General features: G+C 39.2%; 1 protein-coding gene across 6 annotated transcripts in view; it reads left to right on the top strand.

The window, feature by feature from the left end:
• Nucleotides 1–8058: 8058 nt before the first annotated feature.
• The window catches only part of ZNF638 (zinc finger protein 638), a 128283-nt gene continuing 112644 nt past the window's right edge, over nt 8059–23697 (top strand). For 4 of the 6 annotated variants that reach the window (XM_039239525.1, XM_039239528.1, XM_039239524.1 and 1 more), the window contains exon 1: nt 8060–8222. In XM_039239525.1, the coding sequence (XP_039095456.1) occupies nt 8107–8222 (116 nt within the window). In that variant the 5' untranslated portion in view covers nt 8060–8106. Of the gene's footprint in view, nt 8223–23697 lie in introns of all 6 variants that reach the window. The other 2 variants (XM_039239523.1, XM_039239526.1) reach the window with 1 other exon arrangement.

Genomic DNA, 23697 nt, shown 5'->3' with positions numbered 1-23697 from the left:
TGCTTATGTCCCCTGGGATGACAAAAATCTTGGTGAATAAACTGATGAATATGAATCAATGAAAATAGTCCATATGTTAGAACTGTGCATACAGAAATTGCTAAATGAAGGTTCATAATAAACAGAACTGTACAATAGAACTTGGGTAAGGAGGAGTAGAAGGAAGAACTCAGAAGGAAGGAGTAGTAGTGAGCAAAGGGGCTACCCAGATACACTTGACTTCACTGAGCTTTTCAGATTTCTCTTCCTTCTGTGTGAAAAATAGACTATCCCTTCAGTGAGCAAAGACAAATCCTGTGGATCACCAGAATTTAGACAGAATGGCCAAAAATGCTCAAAAGGTATTCTGGATAATGCTAGATCTACTTCCCACACCAAATGTATTTAATCTTTGTGTTTATGTGTATTTAACCCAGAAAGTCCTAACCTATGTCACTGTTCTTCTTAAAAGAAACAAAACAAAACTAGTAGCAGCCAAAATATTTATGCTAAAAGAGACGGAGAGAGCAAAAAATTTCATGTAAATTTGGATGTTTGGATTATTCCTTCACTTCATAATAACTGACTTTTAGTATATTAATAAAATATTGGGGAGCCTAGGTAGCTCAGTCAGTAAGCATCCAACTTTGACTCAGGTCAGGATCTCATGGTTTGTGAGTTCAAGCCCCTCATCAGGCTCTGTACTGTTAGCATAGGGCCTACTTTTGATTCTGTCTCCCTTTCTTTCTGACCCTCCCACACTTGTGCCCATGCTTTCTCTCTCTTCCTCTTTAAAATAAATAAACATTTAAAAATATATGTACATATTAATAAAATATTGCCTGCAAAAGGTAACATTTCTAATAACCCTGATTTTATCAATGGATACTTTGATATATGTTTTGTCCAGGTAGCTCTGTCATTTGTGCTTTTTATGGGGCTTCTGTAAGATGGTTTCAGATATGATGTTATGCTATGGAAAGGGGCTTAGCTTCCACCACTCTTACCAGTTAAGATAGCTCTCTGACAAATAGTTGCTGGACGTATCACTTTATTTCTTCCACTGTACATTTAGATTTTATCTTTTTGGTCAGGGTCTCATAGAGGGCACGACTGAAGCACTGGGCTAAAGCAGTAATAGTGCAGCCTCCTTTATGAAGGGAAGGGAATTTGGAGTTAAGAAGTCCAGACTCTGTGTTTGTGATATTCTTAGAGCTAGTCCGACAATATTAGCCTATTTCACATCACAATCATCAAGAGCCCTTTCTGAAAAATGGGAATGGGATTAACAACATTCCCAAAAACAAAGTTTTAAAGCTTTTTGTAGACTAGATCAGTGCAAGGTAAAAAATCTACTCTAGAGAATGTTCACCTAAGTGGTACTCGCTTTTGTAGTAGCTCAGGCACAGCACAGTAGCTAGCTGAGCAATCCCTCCAGAGCACAGGCACCCAAGGGACATAAATTTAGTAGCTTAGCCCTGGAGCTCTAACTATCTGACTATCCCATTGTACTTTCTAGTTCTGTTAATTCAGTACGGAAACTTACAGAACATTATCACTAGGCCTAAAATCCTACACTTCTAGAAATCCAGAAAATCCTACACCTCTGAAAGTTTAGATAATTCTGACAGATCCTGTAAGCTTACTGGTATTACACTGTTGAGAGTTGTCATCTGGAAATTTAGTCTTACAGGAATAGGGTGAGGATCTCTAGAATGATGCGTTACACAAGTAGTGGCTTAATGATTGTGGAGCTGTGTAGTTTTTAAATTTTGCAATTGTCAAACAGTAATTTTTTTCCTGAAACTTTTGCTTAAGTGTCTAGGTTGCTACTGTTTATAGGATTATGTGGGTCATTTGCTGTTGTCAAGTAGCATTTGCAGTTGTTGAGCAAGGCTCTCTCAGCCATAAAACTATGCTAACCTCTCCAGAACATTCATTCCTCAACTCTGCTGACAGTACACAAGTTATCATATAGCCTGCATGGGAGTGTGAGGTACGGTTCTATTTTCGGCTCACCCTCTGGCTTGCTCTATAACCTTGGGAAATTCACTTCTAGGCCTTGTGCCACAGACCTGCCATCTGTAAATTAGGGCTGGTTAGTAACCCTCCTCTGGCTAAGTCAGTGGAAGTCATGAATTCTGGAGTTGGGCAATGAAGAACTTCAACATGCTCACTGACAGTCACTTACACGTTAGTTCTTTTGAACTTTTTGCATAGCCCAGCCTTTTTTTCCATGTGATCATATTTTTTACTTTAGTAACACTTTAATGTAGAACACATAGAACAATTTTTCTATAACTGGACAGCCTAACTACTTCGGCCCTACTGCTAAGAGAGAATGGATAGACATTTTTTCATCTTACATATTCATTTCCATTCCCCCCAGCCATTATGCAGGGTGTACCTGAATATCACTTCCACAGGATTTTGCCGCGGCAGGGACTTAGCCAGGATCCATTCCTTCTGTTTTAGTCTGTGGGTGGGGATCAATATTTTTAGAACAAATGAGAAGTTAAAAAAAAAATCATACATTTAAGCCAGTCACAAACTTAAAACACCTACATTTACTTCATGGTATCTTCCCATCCTTTATGTAAGGCAAATGTCAGCCAGAGCCTCCCTTCCCTTTGTAATCTCAAGGAGATTGGTCTAAACATCCAATGTGTTTGGAGTGCCTCCTGAAATTACCAATAATTTCTGAGGGGCTCATTTTCTTGTCTTCTCTGGCCCTGAGGCCATGTATCCATGTCTGCGGTCTTTTCACTGCTCCAACTGCCTTGTCTTCAGCCTCTTCTTCAGTTTCTACAAAATCACACACATCTTTAGTGAGATTTTAAGATTTGAGAAAACAACTTAAAAGTACATATTAGACACACCTGTTCTTTAAATTTTTATTTATTTATTTATTAAATGTTTATTCATTTTTGAGAGAGACAGAGTATGAGCTGGGGAGGAGCAGAAAGGGAGGGAGACACAGAATCAGAAGCAGGCTCCAGGCTCTGAGCTGTCAGCACAGAGCCTGATGCGGGGCTCGAACTCACGAACTGCAAGATCATGACCTGAGCTGAAGTCTGATGCCCAACCTACTGAGCCACCCAGGTGCTACTTATTTATTTATGTTTGAGAGAAAGAAAGAGAGTGTGCACCCAAGGGGCAGGGGAGAATGAGCAAAGAGAGGAGACACAGAATCTGAAGTAGGCTTCAGACTCTGAGCTGTCAGACAGAGCCCCATGCAGGGTTCGAACTCATGAGTTGTGAGATCATGACATGAGCCAAAGTCGAACACTTAACCAACTAAGCCCCCCAGCCCTGCCCCTCCCCACCCCGTACTCCTCTTTAAAGTCCATTTTCCCACTGTCACCAGAGATTTCCCACTAGTCCTTCATTTTAGGCAGCGACCAGACTTGTTCTCCTGACTCCTCTCTCCCACCTACCTTTCCTTGCATGGTCTATCTCCTGTCACTCTCTCAAGAGCAAATATAAATTCCTCCAATGTTTAAATGCAGAGCAACTTTTCTTGTGTTGCTATGGCTTTTAATTACAACCGTGTTTTTTTTTAGAGTCTCATTTTATACCTGAAACAGCTTTCCAAGTTATTTTTCCAAACGAAAGTTTCTTTCCAAGAGGAGTCCTGGTGCTGTTTAATACTGAATTTCCTCCTCACTACACTCAACAATGTACATTTATTTATGTACACTCATCAGCGTTCACAAACCCATTTGAATTCTACTTTTCTCATTATTTTGTTTGTACTAATGCAGCCCATGCTTCCTACTTTAAACACCTTTCAAATTATCAGGCAATTGAGACATTTCCAGCTTAGTTTTATAAATAGTGGTGCCATAAACATTTCATTTTTCTCACTTGGATTGTTTTGAGGGAATACACTCCCAAATAACTAGGTTATGGGGCAAACATTAATAATCTCATAGATTTCATGCTTGCTCCAGTATGTTCATCAATAGTTGTTTTAATAAATAATTTTATCAACGTATGAGTTTAGCCATTTTGGCTTAGCTCTATCAACATTCTCCTTTTTTACTTTTCAATTAATCTCACAGCAAGGCTAACCAATTCCCCAAAATTTACTTTTCTGAGGTTTGTCATATATGAAACATTTGGTCATATACTTTGACTTCTTATCCAGTGAAGTCTGCATACTGATTTTGTTTTAACACCTTTATTGCAATATAATTCACCTACCATACAATTCATCCATTGAAAGTGTACAATTCAGTGAATTTTAGTATAATCCCAAAGCTATGCAATCATCTCCACAATAAATTTTAGAACATTTCATTATCCCCAAAAGAAATCCTATACCCCTAGCCTTCACCCTATAATCCCTCCATCCCACCCCAGACCTAGGCAATCAGTAATCTTTTTGCTCTTTTGTTTAAGATTTTATTTTTGTTACGTAGTCTGTACACCCAACATGGGGCTCAAACTCATAACCCCGAAATCAAAAGTTGCATGCTCCATTAATTGAGCCAGCTAGGTGCCCTAATCTTTCTTTCCGTTCCCCCAGCCATTATGCAGGGTGTACCTGAACACCGCTTCCATGGGATTTTGCCACAGAGAGGATTAGCCAGGATCCATTCATTCCTTTTGGTCTGTGGATGGGGATGAATATTTTTAAAACAATGAGAAGTAAAAAAAAAAAAAAGACGTACATTTAAGCCTTTCACAAACTTAAAAACCTTACTACATAGATTTGCCTATTCTGGACATTTCATATAAATGGAATCATATATTATGTAATCCTTAGTGACTGGCTTTTCACTTAGCATAGTGTTTTCAGGGTCCATCCATCTTGTACATGTATCAGTCCTTCATTTCTTTTTATTGCCAAACAATGTTCCATTATATAGATATATCACAATTCTTTATCCATTCATCAGTTGATGGGCATAGGAGTTGTTTCCACTTTTTGTCTATTATGAATAATTTTGCTACAAACATTCATATACAAGTTTTTGTGTGGACATGTTTTGGACATACATATATATGTAGGAGTGCAATTGCTGGGTCATATGGTAATTCTATGTTTAATTGAGGAACTACCAGACTGTTTTCCAAAGTGGCTGCATCATTTTACATTCCCACCAGTAGTGTATGAGGGTTCCAATTTCTTCACATTCTTGCTACATTAGTTTTCAAGGGCTGCCAAAACAAACTACCACAGGCTGGGTGGTTTAAACAACAGAAATTTATTTTCTCATAGTTCTGGAGGCTGGAAGTTCCAGATCAAGATGTCAACAGGTTTAGATTCTCCTGACATTTCTCTTCTTGGCTTACAGATAGTCACATTATTGTTGTGGGCTCACACAGTCTTTTCTATGTGTATCTATCTATGTATATCTCTGGTGTCTCTTCCTTTTTTTTTTTTTTTTTTTTAAGGATTAGTCATATTAGATTAGGGCCCCAATCTTATGACCTCATTTCACCTCAGTTACCTCTCTAAAGATTTTATCACCAAATAGTCACAGTGGGGGATTAGAGCTTCATCATGTGAATTTTGGGGGGCACAATTCTATTCATAACACTTGGCAACTGCTACAGACTAAATGTTTACATCTCCCAAAAATTCGTATGTTGAAACCTAATCCCCAAAGTGATGGTATTTGAGACGGAACCTTTAGGAGATGCTTAGGTCAGAAAGGTGGAGCCTTCACACATGGTATTTGTGCCATTTAAAAGAGACCCCACTGAGTTGCCGCACCCCTTCTGCCACATGGTGAGAAGACAGATGTTTCTGAACCAGGAAGCAGGTCCTCACCAGATACAGAATCTGAACAGTGCCTGGAGTCTGGACTTTTCCTAGACTTCAGAACTGTGAGAAATAAATGTTTAAGCCATCCAGGCTATGATATTTTTGTTACAGCGACTCAAATGGACTAAGATACCAACACTTGTTATTATCTGTCTTTTTGATTACAGCCATTCTGGGGGGGGTGAAGTAGTATCTCATTGCAGTATTGATTTTCATTTCAATGATGGCTACTGATACTGTAAACATCTTTCATGTGCTTATTCACCATTTGGATATCTTCTTTGGAGATTATCTGATCATATCCTTCATTCTGTTTTATTTCCTTATTGTAATATATTATTTTTATTGTAGCTTATCTGCATTATGGATTAATCATATAGATATCAAACATAGTAGAAGGAAACATGAGGGAATTTTTCTTAATTTGGGGAGTAGTGACAGCCTAAGATTAAAAAAACTGGAAACATAAAAACTCAACGTGACTATATGAAAATAAAAAATAATTCATTGCAAAAAATACGATAAACAAAGCCAAAAGAAAAGATGAGGAAAAGATAAGCAATGTATTCACAATGGACTAACTAACTAACTGTCTAACTAACTATATGTACACACACACACACACACACACACACAAAGGGATGTCTGGCTGGCTCAGTTGGTAAAGTATGAGACTCTTGATCTTAAAGTTGTGAGTTCAAGCCCCACCTTGGGGATGGAGACTACTTAAAAAATAATAATAATAATAAAGAAAAAATAAAGAAAAATGAGCAAAGGATATGAACAGACAGTTCACAGAATGGCAATTTTAAAAACTTATGTTTGATAACATACTGTATAGAGATATGTGATGACACAGGCACCCTGATAAATTGCTGAGGGAGCATAAACTATATGGGAGCAATTTGGCAACACTTATCAGAATTTTTAAAGTCCCTACCTTAGGATCCAGCAATCAACACCTAGGTATTTAGCCAAGATAGACATTTATTTGTTTGCATGCCAAGTGGCTATAAATAAGAATATAACTACTGACTGCAGCATTATTTGTAATAGGAAAATAGAAAAAACTTGAAACAATAATTTGATGAAATACTATGCAATCATCAAAAATAACGTCCAAAGTATAGTGTTGAATGAAGAAAAGAAGGTGGCAAAACTGTGTAGAGTACCGTGTGTGTGTGTGTGTGTGTGTTTGTATGAGAGAGAGAGACAGACAGACATACAGATAGAGACAGAGAGAGAGAGGAGAGGGAGAAGATTGCAGGAAGAGGGGCACCTGGGTGGCTCAGTTGATTGAGGGTCTTACTTCAGCTCAGGTCATTTCACGGTTCATGGGTTTGAGCCCACTGTTGGGCTCTGTGCTGATAGCTAGCTCAGAGCCTGGAACCTGCTTCAGATTCTGTGTCTCCCTCTCTCTCTGTCCCTCCCCCACTCACACGCTGTCTCTCTCTTTTTTAAATAAAAGAAAAGAAGATTTGGAGAAGAGTTTTTATACATGGATGCAATATTCACACCATATATGATATACATATGTATATACTTACCACACAGAGTGTCTCTGAAAGAACATACAACAAATCAGTTAACTGTGTGTGATACTCTAAAAGGAGAGAAACTTTGGGGAACTTTCTTTTCAATGCATATCATGTATTGGTGATGCTACTGAAATGTTTAATTGTAGTGCATATTACACGGCCGTTTTTAAGAAAACAAGACAAAAAAGATGTGTATATGGCCACACATATTACAGCGTAACAAGCCTTTTAGTTCTCTCCTGGCAGAAATCCTCACCACCACCCTACATCCCCCCACTGCAAAACATGACCTTTGATTTTGGAATGCGTCTCATGAGGGCTCTCCTGGTACCTGTTTACCCATCTGCTCCTCCACGAGACTGACTGGGAGATCCTTGAAAGTAGGGGTTGTTTCTCATTCCACGCTTCCCCAAACACTGTGGCTGGTGTTCTGCAAACAGCAGGCGAAGTCTAAAACGGGAAGAGACCCCGCAAAATCACAAGTGTGTCCCCAACATCTCAGACTTTCACAGATCTTTTATTTGGGGAATATGTATCCTCTGGCCCCTCCACACTCACCTGACACACGTTTCCTAGGCGGGAGACTCGGAAACCTGGACTGCTCTCCACGGGTTGGTGAAGGCTGCGGCGCCCCAGGCGTCGCAGGACTGCGCGGCCGCTACGGCCCCGCCCCCAGCTTCCCGCGCTTCGCGCCCATTGGCCATCCTCCGGAGCGGGCGGGGCTTTCCGCGTGGTGCCCTATGCCCTGGGGCCGAAGGGGGAGGTGTGCGCCCAGCGTTCAGAGCCGCGCGGGTGCCGTGGGGACAGCCGGCAATGCCCCGGGACCCGGTTCCCGCCGGGGCTGCAACCCGAGCTGCCGCCGGGGCCGCTCCGCCAACCTTGGTCTCCGCGACCCCCGCAGCTCAGCGGGCTTCGGACCATCTGAAGCGGTGAGCGCTTCCTTTGCCCCCTGGGCTCCCTGCCCTAGTCCGTCCTCTGGAGCAGTGGGTGGGCTGGCAAGGGCGGGTAGGCCCGCGGGGTCCGCGCCAAGGCATCTTCATGTCGCGGGGTGCGGGTCCAGATTTTGCTTCCTTTCTTATCCTCCCCTCCCCCGCCTCCCGCTCTCTCGTGACTGTCACTCCTCAGTAGGCCGGTCTTCAGCGCTGCTCAAGTTTTGTGTGCGGAGACGCCAGCGGGTCTGCGAATAGCCGTGGGACGCCTCTCCGGCACTTGTCGCTCGGCTTCGCGGTCCCAGCAGCTCTCCCCCCGGGTCTGGACAGGCTCTGTGGACGCGGCGCTGTGCCGGAGAGTCTTGGGAGACCACGCTTAAGTAAATGCTCCTTTACGCTGCAGGGCGCCGGGCGGTGGTGATAAGTCTTCCAATAGTGTGGTTGCTTCTCAACCAGAGAAACAACGCGGACGAACTCCGGCACTTTTAAAAGGTTTTCTTTTAAGAAAAAAAAATTATAATGTAGAATTGCATAATATGCTGTATCTCATCCAACAATAGTTTTTGATATCAGGATAATAGTCATTTGAATGCAACATTGACACTGTTTTCCCCAAATAATAAGTTTGAGCTTTCTTATTTTAGAGCAAATAGATTTTTTAATGAAAGGAATTTCTCAAAGTGCAGAAAAAAAAAGAAAACATGCATAGTATTTTGAGTCATCAAAAAATTTTTGTTTTGAGTCCTCTGTTTTGAGGGATTTTGTTTTTCGAGTTTGCTTAGGTTTGCTTTCACCCACAACTGCATACCCAGGTTCCAGACTTTGGAATGATGTAAATAGGGAGTGCAGTCCCGCCCCCAGCCCTCTAGATAGCAGAGGGGAATCCGCCACGCCCCGGAGCCCCGCTTGGCCTGCGGACTCCGGGCGGTCCCGGAGCCCTGAGGCTGTCGCGCCGCCCCGGGAGAACGAGAGTACGCCCGCCCCGCAGGCTGTTTATTGCAGCGATTTGTACGTTCCAGGAGTCTCCAGAGAGGCGCGCTGCATACCTGTTAGGACACTGATCACGTCCCAGCCTGGGGGGCTCTTCGTACCAGCATCGGCTCTTTTCTTCCTGTGGCCTGAGTTGGCCTCCGGTCTTCGAGCTGGAGCAGGTTGAACCGCAGCTTAGTTTTTAGGTGAATTGTTCTGACAACCCAGCACCAGTGCGGTACTACCGTCTCCCAATCTTTGTGACTTATGTGCGAGTTGATGCGAGTCGGGAGTGGAGGAGAATGATAAACATTTTGCAGAATGGAACGTCCAGTGTTGTCATGCTTCTTGGCGCTTTTTTCTAGGTCCGAGTTCTGGTGGCATTGTTTCAAGCTTGCTTTGCTCTTTCCCAAGACCGGGTTGGTTAGTTTGAGTTGAAAAGGCGTGTCTATTTCTTATACCCTAAGGATTAGGAAAAAGGAATTCCTGGCTTGAGAAAAAGGTGCTGGAATTTAGTCTGCTCTCTTCCAAGGATTGAAAGATTATGGATTTTTTTTAAAGGGCATATTGGAGGGGCGCCTGGGTGGCTTAGTCGGTTAAGCGTCCGACTTTCGCTTGGGTCATGATCTCGCGGTTCGTGGGTTCGAGCCCCGCTTCGGGCTCTGTGCTGACTGCCAGCTCAGAGCCTGGAGCCTGTTTCAGTCTGTGACTCCCTCTCTCTCTGACCCTCCTCTGCTCACGCTGTCTCTCTCTCTCCTAGAAATAAAGAAAACATTAAAAAAAAAAAGGGGGCATATTGGAGATTGGAGAATACTGTAATTATTGTTCTTATTAGGGGGTTGGAAAATAAAAATGTACCTCTATTTTATTTAGTAATTAGGAAAAGTGTAAATACTTTAAAGGCATCCTTGAAAATTGTGAATGTCTGTGAATTGTCTTGTAAAATCAAAAGGCATCGTTAATTCATCTTTGCTGTGTATCTTTTTTTCCATATGCTTTAAAGACTTGGGTAGTGTTTTGCTGTTCCTAGTTATCAGGATTCTTAGTGACTTCTTATTTTAACTTTAAGTGTATTTTCTTTTCTTTTATTTCATTTCATTTTGTTTTATTGTAAGTGTATTTTAGAGAGGAGAAGTGAGTGAGCTATCACATGCAGTAATTCTTTACCTTTTGCCTCTGGGGATGTTTTGTTGTGGTGAGGAAAACTTACTCAATTCTGATCTATGAGAATAGTATGGTTTATAGAATTTGTTGGGGTTGCTCTTTTTTAAGAAAGTTACATTATTATGTTCCTTATGATTTCTAGAATTGTATGATATGCTGTATCTCATCCAAAAATACTTTTTGATCTCAGGGTGATAGTTTGAATGCAACACTAACACTTTTGTCTCCTAAATAATTAGTTTGGGCTTCCTTAATTTATGTTTATACACTTTTATTAAGGAAATTTTGCAAAATATAGAAAAATGAAAGAAAAACCCACATATAGTATTTTGAGTCATCGATTTTGAAAGATTATTTTTTCCCAGTTTACTTAGATCTGCTTTGACCCACAATTACATCTCCAGGTTCAATTTTTTTTTAATGTTTTTTATTTATTTCTGAGAGAGAGAGAGAGGCAGCATGAGCAGGGGAGAGTCAGAGAGAGGGAGACATAGAATCGGAAGCAGGCTCCAGGCTCTGAGCTGTGTCAGCACAGAGCCCTCATGGGGCTCGAACCCACAAACTATGAGATCATGACCTGAGCGGAAGTGAGAGGCTTAACCGACTGAGCCAGCCAGGCGTCCCCAGGTTCCAAATTTTGAATGGTGTTAAATTACGGTGTTGAATATGCAGCTTCGGGGGGCGGGGGGGGGGCGCTTATTGGTTGTATTAAAATGTTAACTTTTCTCCATTGAAATGTCAATACCAACAGAAACTATTATGACATGTTCTCCTTCAAGATACGGATATGATGATAAGTGCTTTAAAATTTTGACTGTTATAACTACTAACAGTAAATATGATGACCTTTTAAAATGACATTGAATTGGAAGGCTTCGAGAACTTGAGTCTGCCATTTTTCAGTGATGTGTCATTGCTAAGAGTTCTTTTTCCTCTTTCTCTGAAGCCTTTACATTTCTTGCAGCATTCATGTAAAAGCTATGATTTTAATATCAAAGTTCATCACCCCTTTTTTTTTTTTTTTTTTACTTTTTTCACATGTTACTTGTGCAACATTTTGGAGTTTGAGATTTGGAGATTCATTGGGGGTATCTGAAGACTCACAGATTGAACTGGTTAAGAATCCTCTGTCCTTTCCCTTAAGTACCTTATAAATTTAATTTCCCATTTATAGTTAAATAGGTTTTTGGAGGGCATTTTGCCCACAGTTGTTAAAATTCTTGAATTTTTAGATACATTTTGACCCAGCAATCTTACCTCTAGGAATTTATTCTAAGGAAATAATAGTGGATATGTACATAGGGTTAGTTACTGGGATGTTTGTTGTGATGTTGCTTATGATGGTGAAACTTTGAAAACACTCCATGTCCCAAAATAGGGAAATGGTAAAATATAGATAGAGAATATCTATACAATGGAATAATTAGTATAATGTATTAATTAATATATTAATATAATATTAACTTATGCAGCCATTGCTAATCATTTTGTAGAAAAAATTTGAGAAAATCAAGATAGTCATAATATGATAGGGTAAAAAAGAATACTTAAAAAGTATGAATGTTTTCCCCTTTTGGTTAAAAGAAGTATCAGAAGATTCTGGGGTGCCTGGGTGGTTTAGTCCATTAAGCATCTGACTTTGGCTCAGGTCATAATATCGCAGTCCATGTGTTCTAGGCCTGCCTTGGGCTCTGTGCTGACAGCTCAGAGCCTGGAGCTTGCTTCAGATTCTGCCTTCCTCTCTCTGTCTCTCCCCTGCTTGTGCTCTCTTTCTCTCTCAAAAATAAATAAACATTAAAAAAAAAAGAAGTATAAGAAGATTCTGATGTACAGTAAAGATTATGCTTGATTGAATATTCAGCCTTGTCAGTTTGGGAGAAAGTCTTCTGTATTGTAAAATTTAACAACCCTTGAGCTAGGTTTAAAGGAGGAAAAAAGCAAAGACTATATTTACATACCTAGGCATTGAAAGCATTCGGTCTTTTAAATAATCATCAAATCCCTAGAGATGAATGGGAATTATCCATATGTCCTTGCTTATCCACAAGGTTTATTCTGTTTTATCTGAGCCTTTTTAATCTTAACATAGGTTAATAGATTTATTGTTGTGATGATTAAAAGCCTGGTAATTAACTTTCAAGTTGGTGTGTAAACATGTGCAAGTTCGATAAGATTGTAATTTCATACCAATAAAATGAGGGATGACTTGAAAGTAAAAAAAAAATTTTGAGTAGACAATTATTTTATAAGGTTGAAGATCAAAATGTAAAAAAAAGGTGTACAATAGAAAGTCTCCCTCTTTCCATGTTCCTCAGCTCCTGAATTCCCATTTCTCCAATTCACCTACCTTGGGTAATGATTATTACTAGTTTACTGCTTTTCATTCTAGAGATATTTTATGCATATCCAAGCCAAAACAGATCTACGTTGTTCCCCTCTTGGATATATTGGCCATTTTTTTTCTTTGCTTTTTTTCACTTGACAGTGTATCATGGAGATTTTTTCATATCAGTACATAGACAGCATCCTCAACAAAAGTTTTTTTCAAAAAAGTGCCTAGAACATAAAAAGAGAATAAAGAAAGAAGAAGTACTTTTTCAAAACAATTAAAAGAAGAGCTTTCTTACTGGTTGGGGTGTTGAGTACAAGGTGCTCTTGCTAAGTGAAGAGGAAACATGGCATATGGAACTGTAAATGTTTCTGGTTTAATTACCATTGAATTATTTTTAAAATTTCACTTTAAAATCAAAGTAACATATATATCATTGAACAAAGTAAAGCAGTTCTTAAAAATTTGCCACAAAAATATGAGATACATGTTCATTCCTCCTAAGTCCTTGTTTTTCTTCTTTGAGGCAACTACTTTCGGCTCTTAATTTTTTCTTCTAGTATTTATCTCTTAAAGTCTTAATATGTAAGTATACTTTATAACTACTTCTTGACTTGAATGATTTAGATATCATTTAATTTTTATATTAAAATGAGAATTGATATATTATGGTAAGGATTTAGCTCCTGTACTCTGTATTTACTTCTATCTCCTCCATCCTCTTAATTGAGATTTTATCTCAATAATTAGTTAAATCAGTAGTTAGGTTTTATATTATTGTGATTAGGTAAATATGAAAGCCTTTGAGCCAAAGGGTAAGGTAAGATTGCTTTTTTCATTTACCTAATTTTCTATTAAGCTGTGCTTTTTCCCAAGTACTTAAAATACTGTCAAATGCTCAAGCAAATGCAAGAATCTATCAACTTCATTTTTCTCTTAAGACTTCTTTCCCACAGGTCTCCTTCTTCACGTACATCTAGTATGTTTTCAGTTTTGCAATCAACCTAAAACTTAGTATCTTTAAATAGATTTAAAAAAATAGAGATTATACCCATAAAATAGGATTTGGATGCTATGGAAAGAAACAATTAGAGGACAAGAAAGTGTTTTATGAAATTAGAAGTAAGATAGCCAAAATGAAAGTCTGAATAGAAAGACTAGAAGATCAAGTTCTCTGGGTTTTTGGTTTATAGCTATAGTCCTGTTTCACCTCTCTCCTGGTTTGGATCCTTTTACCTAGGTCCGGTTTTGGTTGACTCAATCATTTCACTCAAGCACTTGGTGCATTTACTTTCTGAGAAAAGATACATTTTCAACTTCCGTATCTTAAGATGTTTTTCTTATGGCTGAGGTATTGAATTGCAGTTCGGCTTAGTATGAATTTCCTCAGAATGGTTAAGATTTAATCTTAAAGTGTCTATTGTCAGTATTATTGTAAAGGAATCTGATATCATTAAGTTTTGTATCCCTTTATATTGTTTTTCCTTTCTGAAAGCTTTTTAGAATCTTCTCTCTGGTATCCTGAAATCTCATGATTTGGTGACCTTGGCGTGATTCCTTTTTTCATTAACTGTGCTCTGCACTTGGTGAGCTCCTTCAATTTTTTTTTTTTTTTTTAGTGTTTATTATTTTATTTTTTTTGAGAGAGAGAGAGAAAGAGTGTGAGCGGGGAGGTACAGAGAGAAGGAGACACAAAATCTGAAGCAGGCTCCAGGCTCCAAGCTGCCAGCACAGAGCCTGACGTGGGGCTCGAACCCACAAGCCATGGGATCATGCCCTGAGCCAAAGTCGGCCACTTAACTGACTGAGCCACCCAGGCGCCTTTGGTGAGCTCTTTCAACTTGAGGCCTCTATTTTGTGTGTGATGTGGTGAAATTTATTACTTTAATAATTTCTTCCCATTTATTCTGTTCTCTCTCACTCTTTTTTTCTTTTTTAGTTGGATTTTGGATTGATCCGTCAATTTTCTTCTTTCTTTTGTTTTTATTTCTTTCTCTTTTTATCCCTAACTGCTCTTGACAGGTTTTCAACTGTATCTTCTAGCCATTTTATTCAGAATTCCATTTTATTGTATTTTCAGTTTTGTATTGTTCTTTCTTATTCTCTGATTGCTTCTCTTTATAGCATCTCCTACTCTTTATAAATGTAATGTATTTTCTTATCTTTTTAAAAATATTAATTGTAGTTTTACTTTTGAACTTTGCTTTTTTTTTTTTTCCTTGTTTCTACCCTTTGGAGTCCTTTTTTCTCTTCATTTTTCAGTTTCTTCAGGGAGAAGTCTCTAGTCCCTTGCAGTGTGGGATAGAATTCTGGGTTTTGACATTCTGGGAGCAGGGCCAATGAAGGGGACTGTGTCTAGAGTCCCCAAGATCACCTCCAGGTTCAGTGATTCACTAGGAAGATTCATTGGACTCAGCATATGGTCATACTCATAGCTATGATTTATTTCTGTGAAAGGCTTTAAAGCAAAATCAGCAAAAGGAAAAAGAACGTGGAGTGAGGTCCAGAGGAAACGAGGCAGAAACTTCCTAGAATCCTCTTCCAGGGGAGTCAAGCAGGATGTGCTTAATTCCTTCATTATGCAATTGAATTTTCTTAAGATAATAATTATTGGTAGATATAACCCATAGAAATAAAAGTTCTTTGGAGTCCCAGTGGTTTTTATTTTTTATTACTTTTGTGTGTGTCACAATTTTTTATTACTGAAATATAATTGACACAATATTATATTAGCTTCAGGTGTACAACATATTGATTTGTCAATTCTATACATTACTCCATGCTCATCATGATAAGCAGTATTCACCATCTGTCACCATATAATGTCAATACAATATTATTGACTATATTCCCTTTGATGTATTTTTCATCTCTGTGACTATTCTATAACTGGAATTTTGTACCTCTTAATCCCCTTTATCTATTTCACCCATTTCCCTTATTGCAGCATGATTTACAATAGCCAAGATATGGAAGCAATCAAGGTGTCCACTGATAGATGAATGGGTAAAGAAGATGTGGTAGGGGAACCTGGGTAGCTCAGTTTCTTGAGCCTCCAACTCTTGATTTCAGCTCAGGTCATGACCTAGCAGCTTGTGGGTTTGAGCCCTCATTGGGCTCTGTGCTGATGGTGTAAAGCCTTCCTGGGATTCTCTCACGCAGCTCTTGCTCTTTCTCTCCATGCCCCTTCTGCGTGCTCTCCCCCTCTCTTTTAATGTTTTTTTAACATTTATTTCTGAGAGAGAGAGAGACAGTGTGAGCAGGGGAGGGTCAGAGAGAGAGGGAGATACAGAATCTGAAGCAGGCTCCAGGCTCTGAGCTGTCAGCACAGAGCCCAACGCGGGGCATGAACCCACAAACCATCAGATCATGACCTGAGCTGAAGTTGGACACCTAACCCACTGAGCCACCCAGGCACCTGTCTCCCTCTCAAAATAAATAAATAAACTTAAAAAAAAAAAAGATGTGGGACACACACACACACACATGAATATTACTCAGCCATAAAAAAGTGATATCTTTTCTATGCTTTTTAAATATGTGGGTCTTTGCACCAAAAAGCTTGAGGGACTTATATCTCCCATTTTTCTGAGTCTAGAAATATGTTTTTCTACTAATATCAGTACTAGTTTTGTCCAATATGGTAGCCACTAGCTACATCTATTAAGTACAAATTAATTAAAATTAAATTAAAATTAAAACTTGAGTTCCTCAGTCACACTAACAACATTTCAAATGCTCAATAACCCATGTGTGAGTAGTGACTGTTCTATTGGACAGCACATTTCAAGAACATTTCCATCACTACAGAACTTTCTATTGGACAGTGCTGATCAAAGCTACTATCATTTAAAAGCCACTCTTATCTCTTTCCCTTATGTCATTTCTACTCCCATGCTGTCTACTTACTTATGACAGGTAAGCACAATTATGTGTATTATTGGTTCATAAAACATCTCATCTGTCACCAAGGCAAAGACAAGGGACAGGCTCTCTGCTAAGACACACACCATGCACACAAATTGCTCTTGCAGTGGAAGGGGCACTGCCATGTATGCAGTGCAGACCTATGCCAAGTGCTAAGCAGGGAGGCACCATTCATAGAAACTGCAGTGTGAATGGCATGTCCCTGGGGGTGCAAAGTGCAGTGGTCTCTAGCGCTTCAAAGAGTCAGGATTTGAAACCAGGTTTGTGTAATTCTGGTCTGTGCTTTTTTACTTTGGTTAAGGTCACCCAACCAATCCCTCTTCTCCTGTATATATGGGCTGTTGAAGGGCATTTTTAAAGAATACGTAAAATCACGATTCTCACACAAATATAAGATGAACAAAGGTTAAAGATTTTATTGAACTCATTACTTAAATGAGGGAAACAGTAAGATGTTACAAGGAGTTCAAAGGGAGAAGCCAGAGAACAGACATATTTATAGATCAGCAAAATGGAAATGAATGTGTAAATGAAAGCAGAACTGGCCTCTTTCATAGTAGAAAGGAGTCACTTGAACGTCCCCCAGACATAATTTACAGGCCTCGAGACAAGAGTTATTTTACATTGCTCTAGCTTTTCTTCAGTATAAACTAATAAAGTATGATAGTTCAACAGCAGTGAAAGGCTGGAATCAGATAATCTGGAAAGGTGTGATCTAAACAAAGATCACTTTCCATTGAAGCACACATTTTCTCCTATCAAACTCATCTAGGGATGCTTAGATTTTAATTTGCCTGCTCCTGTAAATAGTTTGCTTGTTATTTATATGCAAATTCTGGTCAACAGAGAAGTTAATCTTCTTATTGAAATGCATAAAGTTGTATTCTGGGTTTGTTTTACGCACATTGTTTAGGTGTATAAGGCAAATCAGTGATGAGCTAAATAGATAATTTAGAAGGCTTCTTGTCTTGGTCCCAGGCTGGTTTCCCTGTCAGGCACTGACAGTGGCTGAAATATTTATTTATTTATTTAAAGTTCAACACTGTCATGAGTTTGGAAGGTATCAAAATAAGTAAATCTCAGTTTTGTATTCCCATTGGAGAGACAGCCTTGTACATAGTGAGTCATTATACAGTGTAATTGGTACTGCACCAAAGATGAGAATAATGTGATTTAGAATCACAAAGGAGGAAGCAGTGAAGTCTGGCTAGGAAGTTATCATTTCATCAGGACCTTGAAGGAAAACTAGAATTGAACCAGAGTGATTTTTTCAGTTATACGAACATGAATACTTCTGTTTATACTTCCAAATAAAAAGCCAGTATCCTAGAGGATCCCTAGATCTAGCCTCCTGGTATTCACACCCTTATGTAGGGTCCTCCCACATCGTGTCAGGATTGGTCTGTATAGCTATGTATTTGTAGTAGACACGGCAATGTGTGGATTCCAAGGTTTGGTTGTAAAAGACCTGGCTACTTCCTCTGTAGTTTCTTGGATTCTCTGAGAGAAACCAACTGTCATGTCATGAGAACACTCAAGCCTCCTGATGGAGAGGGTCAAATAGGAAGAAACTGAGTTTACACTGGGCCAGTAGTCACCCAGCTAGAATCTGTTCCCTAGATTCCCTAGCAGCTAGGTTTATCTTTGTGTCTAAGTTCTTGGGAGCAGAAGAGATGTAAGCGATGTGTGCAACTTCTTGTACTTGCCTTTAACACAGATTATCTCAATCTTTTTTTATTATCACTGCCATGAGGAGCCTTTTTAGGCTCCACCCCCCCCCAATTTCTGCCATGAAATTTTAATAGCACATATATATTGTATATCTGTTTATGTACTTCCTACGAATATATGCGCTTTATCCATAAAAAGACTAACATTGTTTTGCCCTTCTATCCCTCAAGAATCAGCTTTTGCCCCTCAGAGGTGATATTGTCCTTGTTGAGAAAGCATGCTTTCAGAGGACTGAGTTTGCTCTCCCCTCCTCTTCTTTCTGCCTGTGGGCTGGAAGGTAGTGAGCTAACTTCAACTATGCAGACTAGATAATGTGAGGGACAAGATGGAAGGAACTGGGGACTTAGCATCACAGATCAAAACTAATAGCCTATGACCATGAATTGGGAATGAAACATACTCTGATCTTATTTGAGCCATCTTATTTTGGGGCCATTGTTGTAGCAGCCCATACTCTAACAAAGACGGATCCCATTTTTTCAAAATTGCTTAGGAATTTAAAAAATTTGTCTTATTTCTATATTACCCAGGTGTGTTTAGCAATGAGTATACAAATGTTTTTTACCCTTTGCCATCTGCAAATACCTTATGGTCAGAACTGCAAATTGTGTAAATAGTAGCAGTGTTTGATCCAAAATTTGGGCACCTATAGGTGATACCTCATAATCATTGAAAGAAGGTGTTACCATGCTTTATCTCATTACAAATATTACTAGTTTGCTATAGTTTTGTTGATTTTTTAACCATTAGTTTTTTGGTTTTTTAAAAAATTTTTATATAGTTTATTTTTGAGACAGAGAGACCGAACATGAATGGGAGAGGGTCAGAGAGAAAGGGAGACACAGAATCTGAAACAGGCTCCAGACTCTGAGCTAGCTGTCAGCATAGAGCCTGACGCAGGGCTCAAACCCATGAACTGAGACCATGACCTGAGCCGAAGTCGGCCACTCAACCGACTGAGCCACCCAGGCGCCCCTTTGAACCATTAGTTTTACTGTAGTAGAGTATACTAAGTAAGAGCACACACTCTAAATTCAGTTCCCTCGTCTGTAAAATTGGTCTAACAATAGTACCAACCTCACAGGGTTTTATGAGGATTAAATGAGGTAATGTAGTGAATTATTGAACAGATTGCCTAATCTGTACCAAGTGTCAGACGATAATTGTTATTATTATAGTGAACACCTTAAGCTAGATTTCAGAAACTTGAAAAGACAATATTTAAGAATTCTCAACACTTCAGTAAAATGATAATAGAAAAATTTAAACAGCAAAAAAGAATAGAATAGGAGACGAAAGCAATTTTAACAAACTTTTAGAATACTGATACAGTTTTCTTAGGACAGTGATTCCCAAAGTATGCCCTGAGGCAGCAGTATCAGTATCCCCTGGGGACTGATTAAAAATGCAAGTTCTTGGGCCTCACCTCAAATGTAGTAATTAAGAAACTCGGTGGGGCCCAGAAATCTGTTTTAGCAAGCGCTTAGACTGATTCTGATGTGTGTTCACTTTTGAGCAGCACTCCCTTAAGAAAATGGAGAGGACTTTGAAAAGAAAACCATTTCATCAATACTGTCCTCCCCTCACCCTCTACTCGGTATTTGCTCGCATCAGGGGCCAAGGAAGATGGGAATGAGACGTGTATCTGAAAACAGGGATATGCCTTCATCTTCATCCTTTCATCTTAACGTAACCACCATGAAAATTCTGATTATCATCTTTCATACATCTCTTTATGTATATACACATGCATATGTTTAATTTTACATATGTGTGAGCATACTGACATTTTTTAACAGTCACATTTTGGTTAGTCTTTCCCCTCTTATGCTCTGCATCTTAACATTGTAATCTTATATTAGCAATGTAATGTATACTATATTAGCAATATATGTGTAGCAATTGTATTGTTTGCTATTCTTTTCTTCATGCTCCTTATATGTTATCATATATAGATATAACACCCGAGTTTTTCTTTTTTTAATTTTGTATTTTATTAAAAAAATTTTTAATGTTTATTTATTTTTGAGAGACAGAAAGAGAGAGAGAGAGACAGAGGGGAGGAGGGGCAGAGAGACAGAGGGAGACACAGAATCTGAAACAGGCTCCAGGTTCTGAGTAGTCAGCACAGAGCCCGACGTGAGCTCAAACCCACAAACTGTAAGATCATGAGCCGAATTCAGATGCTTAACCAACTGAGCCACCCAGGTGCCCGAGGTTTTCCTCTTTTATAGTCACTCATCTATTCAGATATTCTATTACTTCTGGAGTCAATTTTTATAATTCATACCTTGCTAACAAGTCATTCATTTTATTTTGATTTTTAAATTTTTGCTGTGGAGTTGCATGTAACATTCTCTTGCAGGTTACTAAAGCTCTTTGGTATCTCTTTTCTTGTTTCTGATCCTATGCATTTTTTTTTTTTAATTTTTAATGCTTTATTTCTAGGAGAGAGAGAGAGAGACAGCGCGAGCAGGGGAGGGTCAGAGAGAGAGGGAGTCACAGACTGAAACAGGCTCCAGGCTCCGAGCTGGCAGTCAGCACAGAGCCCGACGCGGGGCTCAAACCCACGAACCGCGAGACCATGACCCAAGCGAAAGTCGGACGCTTAACCGACTAAGCCACCCAGGCGCCCCTGATCCTATGCGTTTTTATTCAACCGTCTTCTTCCTCCACTCTGCCAAAATTAGAATTTTGTTTTATTGTCCTTTCAGAGGACAAGCTTTTGTATTTATATATCCTTGCTGTTATTTTTAAAAGTTACCCTTAAGTTCATCTGTATTAATTCCTGCTTTGTACTGTTTTTTCCTTTTTATCCTTTTTCCTTCCTTTGAATAATAATTTTTAAAGCCCTATTTAATGATGAAGGCTTTATAATTTCCTCTGAGGACTATTTTAGCTCGTAGAGTGGTAGCTCATTGGTCTAAAATTTTTCCTTTTCATCACCTTTTAAATGGTTTATAATTTCAGTTCTGATTTTGTTGATCCAAAGATTATTTAGCAGTATGTTAATTTCCAAGTATTTATGAATTTGAAATTCTTTTATTATGTGAAATTTTATTGAATGATTGGAGAATATGACACATAAAATCTCTGCTTCCTTAAAATTTTTTTTTCATCCAGGGGCACCTGGGTGGCCCACTCAGTTAAGTCTCCAACTCTTGGTTTCAGCTCAGTTTATGATCTAATGGTTTGTGAGTTCTAGCCCTGCATCAGGCTCCACACTGAGAGTAGGGAGAGCCTGCTTGGGATTCTCTTGCTCTTCCTCTCCCTTTCCCTCTCTCTGCTCCTTCCCTGTTTGCGCTCTCTTTCTCAAAAATAAAAATAAAAAATAAAAAATAAAAAAATTTCATCCTTCTTTATTTTATTTTTTAAATATTTTTTATTTATTTTTGAGAGTGAGTATATGAGAGTGTAAAAGGGGGAAGAGCAGAGAGAGAGGGAGACAGAGAACCCCAAGCAGTCTCCTCTCCGTCAGCCCAGAGCCCAACTTGTTGCTTGATCTCAAGAACTGTGAGATCATGACCTAAGATGAAATCAAGAGTTGGATGCTTAACCAAATGAACCACCCAGTGCCCCTTTATTCTTTATTTTAAATGACATAGTTGTTTTGGCATTTTTGTTCTATAGGTTTTTTTCACTTTTCTTTTTTTTTTCTTTTTTATTTCTAGGAGAGAGAGAGAGAGAGAGCATGAGCAGGGGAGGGTCAGAGAGAGAGGGAGTCACAGACCAAAACAGGCTCCAGGCTCTGAGCTGGCAGTCAGCACAGAGCCCGACGCGGGGNAAACTGTGGTCAACAACACACATAAAGGTTACCCTCTCAACCTTTTTTAGGTGTACAAGTGAGTATGTTAATATTGTGCAACATAGCAACATTTTTTTTAAACTTTCCTTTTTCATCAAGATTCTTTTTTTTTAAAGTAATTTTTTTTTAATGTTTTATTTATTTCTAGGAGAGAGAGAGAGTCAGCATGAGCAGGGGAGGGTCAGAGAGAGAGGGAGTCACAGACCAAAACAGGCTCCAGGCTCTGAGCTGGCAGTCAGCACAGAGCCCGACGCGGGGCTCGAACCCACGAACCGCGAGATCATGACCTAAGCGAAAGTCGGACGCTTAACCGACTAAGCCACCCAGGCGCCCCTTTTTTCAGTTTTCAAGAAGACAGATGGAATGGCTAATTTCTTCTAAAGTAGAGAGATAGAATATGTGCCATGTATTTAAGAGTTTTGACACAAACAGGTTACAGAAACAGAACTAGAATTTCTCATCCCAATCTCTAGGTTCTACTCCTGAAACCAATACTATACTGTATGTTAAGTAACTTGAATTTAAATAAATAAATTTTTAAAAAAAGAAAAGAAAGGGCGCCTGGGTGGCTCAGTCGGTTAAGCGTCTGACTTTGGCTCAGATCATGATCTCACGGTTTATGGGTTCAAGCCTTGCATCCGGCTCTGTGCTGACAGCTAGCTCAGAGCTTGGAGTCTGCTTCAGATTCTGTGTCTCCCTCTTTCTCTGACCCTCCCCTGCTCACACTGTCTCTCTCTCTCTCAGAAATAAATTAAAAACATTTTAAAAAATTAAAAAAAAGAATTTCTCATCCCAGATGACAAATTATTTGTTAGTTTGTTTATCTCTATGGGCATAGTTTACAAGAAATAAACAGCTCCATTTTGCACTTAGTTTTCTTAGAACAAGGACAGTTTGGATGACCAAAAGTTAGGAGGTAAGGACATTTAAAAAGCAAAAACAAAAAACTTAAGCTTTTTAGATGCACCTGGGAGTTCTGGGCAGTTAACCAAGGTTTGGTAGAAGACTGAAGCTCCAGCCAAAGAGGGAAGGCCATTTTTGGTGAAAAGACTACTGTTTGCTTTACTAGTTTACTAAGAATATTGATTGATTGATGTTGGTAGGACTTCAATTTCATGATGGGTTAGGGGAGGGTGGATAGAGGAAAAGGTGTCCCAAATTAACGGGCTTTCAACATTTGTTGGGCCCTCACAGTGCTTTATATGTTTTTAAATTAGTTGCCAACACTTTAAAATAAAGCGGCTTCACACACACACACACACACACACACACATACACACACACACATACAAGCACAATCTGCATTTCCAGTGTTTAAAGACTTGGAAGCTCTGAGTACACTGAGGTTAATTACATTAGCACATGGCTACTTAGGCTGGAGCTAGAGAGCACCTGTCCCTTTTAGCGAGGCACGTACTCTCCATCTAGACCATCCCCACCATTGCCTCTTGCCCCCGTATCTAGGTGAAGTATCCGTCTGTCATTTATCCTTTGTACTTCTGCTGCTGTTTGTCCACTATAGCTTTAAGATGGAAAGGCTGTATATTTTA

Source organism: Hyaena hyaena, unplaced genomic scaffold (genome assembly GCF_003009895.1).
Source record: "Hyaena hyaena isolate Hyena2069 unplaced genomic scaffold, ASM300989v1 scaffold_158, whole genome shotgun sequence".
Classification (NCBI taxonomy): Eukaryota; Metazoa; Chordata; class Mammalia; order Carnivora; family Hyaenidae; genus Hyaena; species Hyaena hyaena.
Note: the sequence above shows the minus strand (reverse complement) of the source record. Positions and strands in the feature narration are given on the sequence as shown.